The sequence below is a fragment of the Oncorhynchus clarkii genome, chromosome 20 (genome assembly GCF_045791955.1).
Source record: "Oncorhynchus clarkii lewisi isolate Uvic-CL-2024 chromosome 20, UVic_Ocla_1.0, whole genome shotgun sequence".
Lineage (NCBI taxonomy): Eukaryota > Metazoa > Chordata > Actinopteri > Salmoniformes > Salmonidae > Oncorhynchus > Oncorhynchus clarkii.
Window position 1 is genome coordinate 64,077,583 of NC_092166.1, and position 15,601 is coordinate 64,093,183.

At 40.4% G+C, this 15,601-nt stretch overlaps 2 protein-coding genes and 3 non-coding genes across 5 annotated transcripts in view; all 5 read left to right on the forward strand.

Moving 5' to 3' along the window:
* Positions 1-9: 9 nt before the first annotated feature.
* Positions 10-12,043, forward strand: LOC139377140 (ribosomal L1 domain-containing protein 1-like). Its single transcript, XM_071120155.1, has 10 exons — positions 10-232; positions 657-788; positions 3,612-3,760; positions 5,518-5,610; positions 5,826-5,916; positions 6,346-6,477; positions 9,299-9,447; positions 11,205-11,297; positions 11,513-11,608; positions 12,031-12,043. Exons 2-10 carry the CDS (start codon positions 735-737, stop codon positions 12,041-12,043), a joined length of 870 nt encoding a protein of 289 aa, XP_070976256.1. The 5' UTR covers positions 10-232; positions 657-734.
* On the forward strand, positions 367-494 carry LOC139377777 (small nucleolar RNA ACA64). The gene has a single exon (XR_011628248.1). It is a non-coding gene; the product is annotated as a small nucleolar RNA ACA64 (small nucleolar RNA).
* LOC139377778 (small nucleolar RNA ACA64) lies at positions 6,056-6,183 on the forward strand. Its single transcript, XR_011628249.1, has one exon. It is a non-coding gene; the product is annotated as a small nucleolar RNA ACA64 (small nucleolar RNA).
* The window catches only part of LOC139377141 (ribosomal L1 domain-containing protein 1-like), a 6,351-nt gene continuing 2,135 nt past the window's right edge, over positions 11,386-15,601 (forward strand). Inside the window, exons 1-3 of the mRNA XM_071120156.1 lie at positions 11,386-11,608; positions 12,031-12,162; positions 14,990-15,138. Of these exons, the coding sequence (XP_070976257.1) occupies positions 12,109-12,162; positions 14,990-15,138 (203 nt within the window). The 5' untranslated portion in view covers positions 11,386-11,608; positions 12,031-12,108. The remainder of the gene's footprint in view (positions 11,609-12,030; positions 12,163-14,989; positions 15,139-15,601) is intronic.
* Positions 11,743-11,868, forward strand: LOC139377787 (small nucleolar RNA ACA64). The gene has a single exon (XR_011628257.1). It is a non-coding gene; the product is annotated as a small nucleolar RNA ACA64 (small nucleolar RNA).

Below are 15,601 nucleotides of genomic sequence, written 5' to 3' on the forward strand. Positions count from 1 at the left end.
CATAGTGACTCAAAATATATCCTGACAGAGCTCCCCATCTATTGGAGCCTGTCTCTGCAACTGACACACAAGGGCAATTAATGCACCTTCATTTATATACACATTGCCTCCTGTAAAATGTTATTGTTTGTTTTAGCATGGCTTATGTGGCCCACTCTGGGATGGCTGCAGATGAATTAGCAGAGAATATTGATTCAGCTGTCAGCACCATCGTGACAAAACTACGGGTTAGGTGAGTTTACTGCCAGGATGTCTTCCTGATCTCCCTAATCAATTGTACCCCGTCAACACAGATATTTAAACTTTTATTATACGTTAAATGGTCAGGTATACTCAATTTTATTAATGCTAAAGAAATGTGTGGGCCCAGTCTGAAAATCACCTTTGATATCTCTGTTGTCTGGGGTGAGATTACAGGGCCTATAGTACTGTGGTACGTTAAGCTTATTGCCTGCTCTGTATAGCAGTGTGATTAAACCCATGTGCCTACAATCCTGACAAAGAAAGGCCTTTAACAAGTGGCCGCAATCTGAGTGATACGATACACAGGGTAGAAATGGCCGTAACATTGAAAATGTTTTCTTCACAGAAATAGTTTTGACCTGAATGTATGAGTCTTTGTGTTCTTCGTGTATAAAGTGTTGTCTCTTTTGCAGAAAGGACCGTTGATAAAGGTCATCCACTTGAAAAGCCAATCAGTGGCTCTGACCATCTACACCTCTAACCTGAGTAACATGACCATTATAGATGAAACACAGAAACAGACCCGCGCAGCCATGGATGCCAAGGTAGGACTGCTACACACAAATGCTTGTAAATTGCTTTGGAAGATTATATTATTTGATCAATGACCTATTTTTGTCAAATTAAAGGACTCGTCTTTGCACTGGTTCGGAACCTGTTTTACACTATTAATTTTGGTTTAAATCCAGTGCTATATGAAACCCATTCCAGTGAGGCAGGGGAGCAGTCTCCATTTAGTGCTGTCTCCCTGTTCACTCTCTGGGAACATCAACATAGCTCTTAGTGCCACATATGGACTATTGAGGTCAATTGCAGACCTCTCTATTATTTACATGCATATGTACATACATGCAGTACCAGTAAAAGTTGACACACCTACTCAAGGTTAAATAAACCTAAAGGGTTTATTTTTTACTATTTTCTAGATTGTAGAACAATAGTGAAGACATCAAAACTATGAAATAACACACATGGAATCATGTCGTAACCAAATGTTAATTAACTTCTTGACGCTACTCATCCCTGTCGCGGGATCATTTTAGTCAGCAGCCGCTGAATAGCATAGCGCCACAGTCAAATAATATTGCTAGAAAATATTCATATTCATGAAATCACAAGTGAAATATATTGAAACACAGCTTAGCCTTTTGTTAATCACCCTGTCATCTCAGATTTTGAAATTATGCTTTACAGCCAAAGCAAGACAAGCATTTGTGTAAGTTTATCGATAGCATAGCATTATGCCTAGCTAGCAGCAGGCAACCTGGTCACAAAAAACAGAAAAGCAATCTAATTAAATCGTTTACCTTTGATGAGCTTTGGATGTTTTCACTCACGAGACTCCTAGTTAGATAGCAAATGTTCCTTTTTTCCGAAAATATTATTTTTGTAGCCGAAATAACTCCGTTAGTTCTTCACGTTTGGCTGGGAATTCGACCGGAAATTGCGGTCACGACAACGCCGAAAAATATTCCAAATTAGCTCCATAATATCGACAGAAACATGGTAAAATGTTGTTTATAATCAACCCTCAAGGTGTTTTTCAAATATCTATTTGATAATATATCAACCGGGACAGCTGTATTTTCCCTAAGACCGGGAGGAAAAATAGCTACCTCTGTCTATTACGCAATAATTACTCTGAGAGCCCTCAGCCGGACACTTACGCAATGTAGTCGTTTACGCTCATTCTTCAACATAAAGGCGTGAAACTACGTCAAAATGCTGTAGACACCTTGGGGAATACGTAGAAAAAGGAATCTGGTTGATAGCCCATTCACTGCTCAATAGGGACTCATCAGAACGCAGAGCTTTCAAAACATGAGTCACTTCCTGATTGGATTTTTCTCAGGCTTTCACCTGCAATATCAGTTCTGTTATACTCACAAACAATATTTTTACAGTTTTGGAAACTTGAGTGTTTTCTATCCTAAGCTGTGAATTATATGCATATTCTAGCATCTTGTCCTGACAAAATAGCCCGTTTACTTTGGGAACGTTATTTTTCCAAAAATGAAAATAGTGCCCCCTAGTTTCAACAGGTTTTAAACAAATGAAAATATTTTATATTTGAGATTCTTCCAAGTAGCCACCCTTTGCCTTGACAGCTTTGCACATTCTTGACATTCTCTCAACCAGCTTCATGAGGTAGTCACCTGGAATGCATTTCAATTAACAGCTGTGCCTTCTTAAAGCTTAAGTTGTGGAATTTCTTTCCTTAATGCATTTGAGCCGATCAGTTGTGTTGTGACACGGTAGGGGTGGTATACAGAAGGTAGCCCTATTTGGTAAAAGACCCAAGTCCATATTATGGCAAGACCAGCTCAAATAAGCAAAGAGAAACGACAGTCCATCAATACTTTAAAACATGAAGGTCAGTCAATATGGAACATTTCATGAACTTTGAAAGTATCTTCAAGTGCAGTCGCTGTGATGAAACTGGCTCTCATGAGGACTGGAACGGAAGACCCAAGACCCATCTGCTGCATAGGATAAGTTCATGAGAGTTAACTGCACCTCAGATTGCTGCCCAAATAAATACTTCAGAGTTCATGTAACAGATACATCTCAACATCAACTGTTCAAATTGCTGCAAAGAAACCACTACTAAAGGGCACCAATAAGAAGAGACTTTCTTGGGCCAAGAAACACGAGCAATGGAAATCCTTTGGTCAGTCCAAATAGGAGATTTTTAGTTCCAACCACCGTGTCTTTGTGATGCAGAGTAGGTGAATGGATCTCCGCGTGTCGTTCCCCTCGGGAGGCATGGACGAGGAGGCGTGAGGTGCTTTGCTGTTTGCTGTTTTGAATCCAAAATAGGATACCTATGTGATACATATACGTACTACTACAATAAGCCTGACTAACCGGTGTCTGTATATAGCCTTGCTACTCTTATTTTCAAATGTCTTCTTACTGTTTTATTTCTTTACTTACACACACACACACACCTTCTCACTATTGGTTAGTCTGTAAGTAAGCATTTCACTGTAAGGTCTACCTACATCTGTTGTATTCGGCGCACGTGACAAACTTTAATTTGATTTATTCAGGGATGAAGTGGAGATGGAGCTGGGCCTGGCTTAAGCTGGATGCCACTATAGAAATGAATGGAACACCACACTTTTTCAATAAAACGTGGTATGCCAGATGTACTCTGCCTGAAAGAGATCAATTATGCCAGCAAAGGGTATCTTGCTCTGCTGGCACATTGTAGAACAGATGTCCACAGGCAGAAAGTATTCAATGTAATGTGTAGCCCAAAGATATAGATTTTTGTGTTGAATTTGACCGTAACGTGTGTAAGGGGGGGTTATTTTTTACACGAGACACAACTCATCCAGGCATATCCCTTTGTCTTTCTTTAGGTGATCCTTTACAAGACACTGAGGACTGAGTACAAGCCCTTTGAAGCCAAACGACGGCTGCTGGGGAACTTTGACATGTTTCTTTCAGACGACCGCATTCGCCGCCTGCTGTCCTCGCACATCGGCAAGCACTTCTACGAGAGAAAGAAGTAAGCTTGTAAATATTGTTGGTTGATCACCTTGCCTATTTTAGTCAAATGAAATCTATTTAAAGACTCATTTTTGCACTGGTTCGGAACCTGGTTCACTCTCAGTATGAATTTTGGTTTAACTCCATTGCTATATGAAACTCATTCCAGTGAGGCAGGGGAGTGGTATCCTTTTTGTGCTGTCTCCCTGTTCACTCTCTGGGAACATCAACATAGCCCCTAGTGCTGTTCCCTGGTTTTGAAATACATGTCCTCTTATACAGTCGGAAGTTTACATACACCATAGCCAAATACATTTAAACTCAGTTTTTCACAATTCCTGACATTTAATCCTAGTAAAAATTCCCTGTCTTAGGTCACCACTTTATTTGAAGAATGTGAAATGTCAGAATGATAGTGGTTTATTTCTTTCATCACAGTCCCAGTGGTTCAGAAGTTTACATACACTCAATTAGTATTTGGTAGCATTGCCTTTCAATTGTTTAACTTGGGTCAAATGTTTCGGGTAGCCTTCCACAAGCTTCCCACAATAAGTTGGGTGAATTTTGGCCCATTCCTCCTGACAGAGCTGCTGTAACTGAGTCAGGTTTGTAGGCCTCCTTGCTCACACATACTTTTTCTATAGGATTGAGGTCAGGGCTTTCTGATGTCCACTCCAATACCTTGACTTTGAGTCCTTCGGCCATTTGGCCACAACTTTGGAAGTATGCTTGGGGTCATTGTCCATTTGGAAGACTCATTTGCGACCAAGCTTTAACTTCCTGACTGATGTCTTGAGATGTTGCTTCAATATATCCACATCATTTTCCTCCCTCATGGTGCCATCTATTTTGTGAACAGTTCTATTTTTGTTTGATCAGACCAGAGGACATCTCTCCAAAAAGTACGATCTTTGTCCCATGTGCAGTTGCAAACCGTAGTCTGGCTTTTTTATGGTGGTTTTGGAGCAGTGGCTTCTTCCTTGCTGAGCGGCCTTTCCTGTTGTCGATATAGAATTAGTTTTACTGTGGATATAGATACTTTTGTACCTGTTTCCTCCAGCATCTTCAAAAGATCCTTTGCTGCTGTTCTGGGATTGATTTGCACCAAAGTACGTTCATCTATTGGAGACAGAACGGGTCTCCTTCCTGAGCGGTATGACGGCTGCCTGGTCCCATGGTGTTTATGCTTGCTTACTATTGTTTGTACAGATGAACGTGGTACCTTCAGGTGTTTGGAAATTGCTCCCCAAGGATGAACCAGATTTGTGGAGGTCTACAATTGTTTTTCTGAGGTCTTGGCTGATTTCTTTTGATTTTCCCATGATGTCAAGCAAATAGGCACTGATTTTGAAGGTAGGCCTTGAAATACATCCACAGGTACACCTCCAATTGACTCAAATGATGTCAGTTAGTCTATCAGAAGCTTCTAAAGCCATGACACCATTTTCTGGAATTTTCCAAGCTGTTGAAAGGCACAGTCAACTTAGTGTATGTGAACTTCTGACCCACTGGGATTGTGATACAATTAATTATAAGTGAAATAATCTGTCTGTAAACAATTGTTGGAAAAATTACTTGTCATGCTAGATGTCCTAACCGACTTGCCAAAACTATAGTTTGTTCACAAGACATTTGTGGAGTGGTTGAAAAGGGAGTTTTAATGACTCCAACCTAAGTGTATGTAAACTTCCGACTTCACCTGTAAGTTTAAATGTGCCTTTAAGAGTTCTAATCTAATGGAGTTAAAAAATTTTTTTTTTTATCTCCCCTGCTTAGGGAGCCTTTGTCATTGAACCTGCAGAGCAAGAAGCTGGCCTTGGACATCCAGGGAACAACAACAACCTCCATTTCTAAGAAAGGCTGCTACTGGTGAGGCCTGCTCTCTGACTTAGTCAGTAAGTGCTCCTCAGCAAACCCTGTCCTTGTTGGACATGGGCAATGATGGTGCCATAGTGACTCAAAATATATCCTGACAGAGCTCCCCATCTATTGGAGCCTGTCTCTGCAACTGACACACAAGGGCAATTAATGCACCTTCATTTATATACACATTGCCTCCTGTAAAATGTTATTGTTTGTTTTAGCATGGCTTATGTGGCCCACTCTGGGATGGCTGCAGATGAATTAGCAGAGAATATTGATTCAGCTGTCAGCACCATCGTGACAAAACTACGGGTTAGGTGAGTTTACTGCCAGGATGTCTTCCTGATCTCCCTAATCAATTGTACCCCGTCAACACAGATATTTAAACTTTTATTATACGTTAAATGGTCAGGTATACTCAATTTTATTAATGCTAAAGAAATGTGTGGGCCCAGTCTGAAAATCACCTTTGATATCTCTGTTGTCTGGGGTGAGATTACAGGGCCTATAGTACTGTGGTACGTTAAGCTTATTGCCTGCTCTGTATAGCAGTGTGATTAAACCCATGTGCCTACAATCCTGACAAAGAAAGGCCTTTAACAAGTGGCCGCAATCTGAGTGATACGATACACAGGGTAGAAATGGCCGTAACATTGAAAATGTTTTCTTCACAGAAATAGTTTTGACCTGAATGTATGAGTCTTTGTGTTCTTCGTGTATAAAGTGTTGTCTCTTTTGCAGAAAGGACCGTTGATAAAGGTCATCCACTTGAAAAGCCAATCAGTGGCTCTGACCATCTACACCTCTAACCTGAGTAACATGACCATTATAGATGAAACACAGAAACAGACCCGCGCAGCCATGGATGCCAAGGTAGGACTGCTACACACAAATGCTTGTAAATTGCTTTGGAAGATTATATTATTTGATCAATGACCTATTTTTGTCAAATTAAAGGACTCGTCTTTGCACTGGTTCGGAACCTGTTTTACACTATTAATTTTGGTTTAAATCCAGTGCTATATGAAACCCATTCCAGTGAGGCAGGGGAGCAGTCTCCATTTAGTGCTGTCTCCCTGTTCACTCTCTGGGAACATCAACATAGCTCTTAGTGCCACATATGGACTATTGAGGTCAATTGCAGACCTCTCTATTATTTACATGCATATGTACATACATGCAGTACCAGTAAAAGTTGACACACCTACTCAAGGTTAAATAAACCTAAAGGGTTTATTTTTTACTATTTTCTAGATTGTAGAACAATAGTGAAGACATCAAAACTATGAAATAACACACATGGAATCATGTCGTAACCAAATGTTAATTAACTTCTTGACGCTACTCATCCCTGTCGCGGGATCATTTTAGTCAGCAGCCGCTGAATAGCATAGCGCCACAGTCAAATAATATTGCTAGAAAATATTCATATTCATGAAATCACAAGTGAAATATATTGAAACACAGCTTAGCCTTTTGTTAATCACCCTGTCATCTCAGATTTTGAAATTATGCTTTACAGCCAAAGCAAGACAAGCATTTGTGTAAGTTTATCGATAGCATAGCATTATGCCTAGCTAGCAGCAGGCAACCTGGTCACAAAAAACAGAAAAGCAATCTAATTAAATCGTTTACCTTTGATGAGCTTTGGATGTTTTCACTCACGAGACTCCTAGTTAGATAGCAAATGTTCCTTTTTTCCGAAAATATTATTTTTGTAGCCGAAATAACTCCGTTAGTTCTTCACGTTTGGCTGGGAATTCGACCGGAAATTGCGGTCACGACAACGCCGAAAAATATTCCAAATTAGCTCCATAATATCGACAGAAACATGGTAAAATGTTGTTTATAATCAACCCTCAAGGTGTTTTTCAAATATCTATTTGATAATATATCAACCGGGACAGCTGTATTTTCCCTAAGACCGGGAGGAAAAATAGCTACCTCTGTCTATTACGCAATAATTACTCTGAGCCCTCAGCCGGACACTTACGCAATGTAGTCGTTTACGCTCATTCTTCAACATAAAGGCGTGAAACTACGTCAAAATGCTGTAGACACCTTGGGGAATACGTAGAAAAAGGAATCTGGTTGATAGCCCATTCACTGCTCAATAGGGACTCATCAGAACGCAGAGCTTTCAAAACATGAGTCACTTCCTGATTGGATTTTTCTCAGGCTTTCACCTGCAATATCAGTTCTGTTATACTCACAAACAATATTTTTACAGTTTTGGAAACTTGAGTGTTTTCTATCCTAAGCTGTGAATTATATGCATATTCTAGCATCTTGTCCTGACAAAATAGCCCGTTTACTTTGGGAACGTTATTTTTCCAAAAATGAAAATAGTGCCCCCTAGTTTCAACAGGTTTTAAACAAATGAAAATATTTTATATTTGAGATTCTTCCAAGTAGCCACCCTTTGCCTTGACAGCTTTTCACATTCTTGACATTCTCTCAACCAGCTTCATGAGGTAGTCACCTGGAATGCATTTCAATTAACAGCTGTGCCTTCTTAAAGCTTAAGTTGTGGAATTTCTTTCCTTAATGCATTTGAGCCGATCAGTTGTGTTGTGACACGGTAGGGGTGGTATACAGAAGGTAGCCCTATTTGGTAAAAGACCCAAGTCCATATTATGGCAAGACCAGCTCAAATAAGCAAAGAGAAACGACAGTCCATCAATACTTTAAAACATGAAGGTCAGTCAATATGGAACATTTCATGAACTTTGAAAGTATCTTCAAGTGCAGTCGCTGTGATGAAACTGGCTCTCATGAGGACTGGAACGGAAGACCCAAGACCCATCTGCTGCATAGGATAAGTTCATGAGAGTTAACTGCACCTCAGATTGCTGCCCAAATAAATACTTCAGAGTTCATGTAACAGATACATCTCAACATCAACTGTTCAAATTGCTGCAAAGAAACCACTACTAAAGGGCACCAATAAGAAGAGACTTTCTTGGGCCAAGAAACACGAGCAATGGAAATCCTTTGGTCAGTCCAAATAGGAGATTTTTAGTTCCAACCACCGTGTCTTTGTGATGCAGAGTAGGTGAATGGATCTCCGCGTGTCGTTCCCCTCGGGAGGCATGGACGAGGAGGCGTGAGGTGCTTTGCTGTTTGCTGTTTTGAATCCAAAATAGGATACCTATGTGATACATATACGTACTACTACAATAAGCCTGACTAACCGGTGTCTGTATATAGCCTTGCTACTCTTATTTTCAAATGTCTTCTTACTGTTTTATTTCTTTACTTACACACACACACACACCTTCTCACTATTGGTTAGTCTGTAAGTAAGCATTTCACTGTAAGGTCTACCTACATCTGTTGTATTCGGCGCACGTGACAAACTTTAATTTGATTTATTCAGGGATGAAGTGGAGATGGAGCTGGGCCTGGCTTAAGCTGGATGCCACTATAGAAATGAATGGAACACCACACTTTTTCAATACAACGTGGTATGCCAGATGTACTCTGCCTGAAAGAGATCAATTATGCCAGCAAAGGGTATCTTGCTCTGCTGGCACATTGTAGAACAGATGTCCACAGGCAGAAAGTATTCAATGTAATGTGTAGCCCAAAGATATAGATTTTTGTGTTGAATTTGACCGTAACGTGTGTAAGGGGGGGTTATTTTTTACACGAGACACAACTCATCCAGGCATATCCCTTTGTCTTTCTTTAGGTGATCCTTTACAAGACACTGAGGACTGAGTACAAGCCCTTTGAAGCCAAACGACGGCTGCTGGGGAACTTTGACATGTTTCTTTCAGACGACCGCATTCGCCGCCTGCTGTCCTCGCACATCGGCAAGCACTTCTACGAGAGAAAGAAGTAAGCTTGTAAATATTGTTGGTTGATCACCTTGCCTATTTTAGTCAAATGAAATCTATTTAAAGACTCATTTTTGCACTGGTTCGGAACCTGGTTCACTCTCAGTATGAATTTTGGTTTAACTCCATTGCTATATGAAACTCATTCCAGTGAGGCAGGGGAGTGGTATCCTTTTTGTGCTGTCTCCCTGTTCACTCTCTGGGAACATCAACATAGCCCCTAGTGCTGTTCCCTGGTTTTGAAATACATGTCCTCTTATACAGTCGGAAGTTTACATACACCATAGCCAAATACATTTAAACTCAGTTTTTCACAATTCCTGACATTTAATCCTAGTAAAAATTCCCTGTCTTAGGTCACCACTTTATTTGAAGAATGTGAAATGTCAGAATGATAGTGGTTTATTTCTTTCATCACAGTCCCAGTGGTTCAGAAGTTTACATACACTCAATTAGTATTTGGTAGCATTGCCTTTCAATTGTTTAACTTGGGTCAAATGTTTCGGGTAGCCTTCCACAAGCTTCCCACAATAAGTTGGGTGAATTTTGGCCCATTCCTCCTGACAGAGCTGCTGTAACTGAGTCAGGTTTGTAGGCCTCCTTGCTCACACATACTTTTTCTATAGGATTGAGGTCAGGGCTTTCTGATGTCCACTCCAATACCTTGACTTTGAGTCCTTCGGCCATTTGGCCACAACTTTGGAAGTATGCTTGGGGTCATTGTCCATTTGGAAGACTCATTTGCGACCAAGCTTTAACTTCCTGACTGATGTCTTGAGATGTTGCTTCAATATATCCACATCATTTTCCTCCCTCATGGTGCCATCTATTTTGTGAACAGTTCTATTTTTGTTTGATCAGACCAGAGGACATCTCTCCAAAAAGTACGATCTTTGTCCCATGTGCAGTTGCAAACCGTAGTCTGGCTTTTTTATGGTGGTTTTGGAGCAGTGGCTTCTTCCTTGCTGAGCGGCCTTTCCTGTTGTCGATATAGAATTAGTTTTACTGTGGATATAGATACTTTTGTACCTGTTTCCTCCAGCATCTTCAAAAGATCCTTTGCTGCTGTTCTGGGATTGATTTGCACCAAAGTACGTTCATCTATTGGAGACAGAACGGGTCTCCTTCCTGAGCGGTATGACGGCTGCCTGGTCCCATGGTGTTTATGCTTGCTTACTATTGTTTGTACAGATGAACGTGGTACCTTCAGGTGTTTGGAAATTGCTCCCCAAGGATGAACCAGATTTGTGGAGGTCTACAATTGTTTTTCTGAGGTCTTGGCTGATTTCTTTTGATTTTCCCATGATGTCAAGCAAATAGGCACTGATTTTGAAGGTAGGCCTTGAAATACATCCACAGGTACACCTCCAATTGACTCAAATGATGTCAGTTAGTCTATCAGAAGCTTCTAAAGCCATGACACCATTTTCTGGAATTTTCCAAGCTGTTGAAAGGCACAGTCAACTTAGTGTATGTGAACTTCTGACCCACTGGGATTGTGATACAATTAATTATAAGTGAAATAATCTGTCTGTAAACAATTGTTGGAAAAATTACTTGTCATGCTAGATGTCCTAACCGACTTGCCAAAACTATAGTTTGTTCACAAGACATTTGTGGAGTGGTTGAAAAAGGAGTTTTAATGACTCCAACCTAAGTGTATGTAAACTTCCGACTTCACCTGTAAGTTTAAATGTGCCTTTAAGAGTTCTAATCTAATGGAGTTAAAAAAATAAAATAATAATCTCCCCTGCTTAGGGAGCCTTTGTCATTGAACCTGCAGAGCAAGAAGCTGGCCTTGGACATCCAGGGAACAACAACAACCTCCATTTCTAAGAAAGGCTGCTACTGGTGAGGCCTGCTCTCTGACTTAGTCAGTAAGTGCTCCTCAGCAAACCCTGTCCTTGTTGGACATGGGCAATGATGGTGCCATAGTGACTCAAAATATATCCTGACAGAGCTCCCCATCTATTGGAGCCTGTCTCTGCAACTGACACACAAGGGCAATTAATGCACCTTCATTTATATACACATTGCCTCCTGTAAAATGTTATTGTTTGTTTTAGCATGGCTTATGTGGCCCACTCTGGGATGGCTGCAGATGAATTAGCAGAGAATATTGATTCAGCTGTCAGCACCATCGTGACAAAACTACGGGTTAGGTGAGTTTACTGCCAGGATGTCTTCCTGATCTCCCTAATCAATTGTACCCCGTCAACACAGATATTTAAACTTTTATTATACGTTAAATGGTCAGGTATACTCAATTTTATTAATGCTAAAGAAATGTGTGGGCCCAGTCTGAAAATCACCTTTGATATCTCTTGTCTGGGGTGAGATTACAGGGCCTATAGTACTGTGGTACGTTAAGCTTATTGCCTGCTCTGTATAGCAGTGTGATTAAACCCATGTGCCTACAATCCTGACAAAGAAAGGCCTTTAACAAGTGGCCGCAATCTGAGTGATACGATACACAGGGTAGAAATGGCCGTGACATTGAAAATGTTTTCTTCACAGAAATAGTTTTGACCTGAATGTATGAGTCTTTGTGTTCTTCGTGTATAAAGTGTTGTCTCTTTTGCAGAAAGGACCGTTGATAAAGGTCATCCACTTGAAAAGCCAATCAGTGGCTCTGACCATCTACACCTCTAACCTGAGTAACATGACCATTATAGATGAAACACAGAAACAGACCCGCGCAGCCATGGATGCCAAGGTAGGACTGCTACACACAAATGCTTGTAAATTGCTTTGGAAGATTATATTATTTGATCAATGACCTATTTTTGTCAAATTAAAGGACTCGTCTTTGCACTGGTTCGGAACCTGTTTTACACTATTAATTTTGGTTTAAATCCAGTGCTATATGAAACCCATTCCAGTGAGGCAGGGGAGCAGTCTCCATTTAGTGCTGTCTCCCTGTTCACTCTCTGGGAACATCAACATAGCTCTTAGTGCCACATATGGACTATTGAGGTCAATTGCAGACCTCTCTATTATTTACATGCATATGTACATACATGCAGTACCAGTAAAAGTTGACACACCTACTCAAGGTTAAATAAACCTAAAGGGTTTATTTTTTACTATTTTCTAGATTGTAGAACAATAGTGAAGACATCAAAACTATGAAATAACACACATGGAATCATGTCGTAACCAAATGTTAATTAACTTCTTGACGCTACTCATCCCTGTCGCGGGATCATTTTAGTCAGCAGCCGCTGAATAGCATAGCGCCACAGTCAAATAATATTGCTAGAAAATATTCATATTCATGAAATCACAAGTGAAATATATTGAAACACAGCTTAGCCTTTTGTTAATCACCCTGTCATCTCAGATTTTGAAATTATGCTTTACAGCCAAAGCAAGACAAGCATTTGTGTAAGTTTATCGATAGCATAGCATTATGCCTAGCTAGCAGCAGGCAACCTGGTCACAAAAAACAGAAAAGCAATCTAATTAAATCGTTTACCTTTGATGAGCTTTGGATGTTTTCACTCACGAGACTCCTAGTTAGATAGCAAATGTTCCTTTTTTCCGAAAATATTATTTTTGTAGCCGAAATAACTCCGTTAGTTCTTCACGTTTGGCTGGGAATTCGACCGGAAATTGCGGTCACGACAACGCCGAAAAATATTCCAAATTAGCTCCATAATATCGACAGAAACATGGTAAAATGTTGTTTATAATCAACCCTCAAGGTGTTTTTCAAATATCTATTTGATAATATATCAACCGGGACAGCTGTATTTTCCCTAAGACCGGGAGGAAAAATAGCTACCTCTGTCTATTACGCAATAATTACTCTGAGAGCCCTCAGCCGGACACTTACGCAATGTAGTCGTTTACGCTCATTCTTCAACATAAAGGCGTGAAACTACGTCAAAATGCTGTAGACACCTTGGGGAATACGTAGAAAAAGGAATCTGGTTGATAGCCCATTCACTGCTCAATAGGGACTCATCAGAACGCAGAGCTTTCAAAACATGAGTCACTTCCTGATTGGATTTTTCTCAGGCTTTCACCTGCAATATCAGTTCTGTTATACTCACAAACAATATTTTTACAGTTTTGGAAACTTGAGTGTTTTCTATCCTAAGCTGTGAATTATATGCATATTCTAGCATCTTGTCCTGACAAAATAGCCCGTTTACTTTGGGAACGTTATTTTTCCAAAAATGAAAATAGTGCCCCCTAGTTTCAACAGGTTTTAAACAAATGAAAATATTTTATATTTGAGATTCTTCCAAGTAGCCACCCTTTGCCTTGACAGCTTTGCACATTCTTGACATTCTCTCAACCAGCTTCATGAGGTAGTCACCTGGAATGCATTTCAATTAACAGCTGTGCCTTCTTAAAGCTTAAGTTGTGGAATTTCTTTCCTTAATGCATTTGAGCCGATCAGTTGTGTTGTGACACGGTAGGGGTGGTATACAGAAGGTAGCCCTATTTGGTAAAAGACCCAAGTCCATATTATGGCAAGACCAGCTCAAATAAGCAAAGAGAAACGACAGTCCATCAATACTTTAAAACATGAAGGTCAGTCAATATGGAACATTTCATGAACTTTGAAAGTATCTTCAAGTGCAGTCGCTGTGATGAAACTGGCTCTCATGAGGACTGGAACGGAAGACCCAAGACCCATCTGCTGCATAGGATAAGTTCATGAGAGTTAACTGCACCTCAGATTGCTGCCCAAATAAATACTTCAGAGTTCATGTAACAGATACATCTCAACATCAACTGTTCAAATTGCTGCAAAGAAACCACTACTAAAGGGCACCAATAAGAAGAGACTTTCTTGGGCCAAGAAACACGAGCAATGGAAATCCTTTGGTCAGTCCAAATAGGAGATTTTTAGTTCCAACCACCGTGTCTTTGTGATGCAGAGTAGGTGAATGGATCTCCGCGTGTCGTTCCCCTCGGGAGGCATGGACGAGGAGGCGTGAGGTGCTTTGCTGTTTGCTGTTTTGAATCCAAAATAGGATACCTATGTGATACATATACGTACTACCACAATAAGCCTGACTAACCGGTGTCTGTATATAGCCTTGCTACTCTTATTTTCAAATGTCTTCTTACTGTTTTATTTCTTTACTTACACACACACACACACACACCTTCTCACTATTGGTTAGTCTGTAAGTAAGCATTTCACTGTAAGGTCTACCTACATCTGTTGTATTCGGCGCACGTGACAAACTTTAATTTGATTTATTCAGGGATGAAGTGGAGATGGAGCTGGGCCTGGCTTAAGCTGGATGCCACTATAGAAATGAATGGAACACCACACTTTTTCAATAAAACGTGGTATGCCAGATGTACTCTGCCTGAAAGAGATCAATTATGCCAGCAAAGGGTATCTTGCTCTGCTGGCACATTGTAGAACAGATGTCCACAGGCAGAAAGTATTCAATGTAATGTGTAGCCCAAAGATATAGATTTTTGTGTTGAATTTGACCGTAACGTGTGTAAGGGGGGGTTATTTTTTACACGAGACACAACTCATCCAGGCATATCCCTTTGTCTTTCTTTAGGTGATCCTTTACAAGACACTGAGGACTGAGTACAAGCCCTTTGAAGCCAAACGACGGCTGCTGGGGAACTTTGACATGTTTCTTTCAGACGACCGCATTCGCCGCCTGCTGTCCTCGCACATCGGCAAGCACTTCTACGAGAGAAAGAAGTAAGCTTGTAAATATTGTTGGTTGATCACCTTGCCTATTTTAGTCAAATGAAATCTATTTAAAGACTCATTTTTGCACTGGTTCGGAACCTGGTTCACTCTCAGTATGAATTTTGGTTTAACTCCATTGCTATATGAAACTCATTCCAGTGAGGCAGGGGAGTGGTATCCTTTTTGTGCTGTCTCCCTGTTCACTCTCTGGGAACATCAACATAGCCCCTAGTGCTGTTCCCTGGTTTTGAAATACATGTCCTCTTATACAGTCGGAAGTTTACATACACCATAGCCAAATACATTTAAACTCAGTTTTTCACAATTCCTGACATTTAATCCTAGTAAAAATTCCCTGTCTTAGGTCACCACTTTATTTGAAGAATGTGAAATGTCAGAATGATAGTGGTTTATTTCTTTCATCACAGTCCCAGTGGTTCAGAAGTTTACATACACTCAATTAGTATTTGGT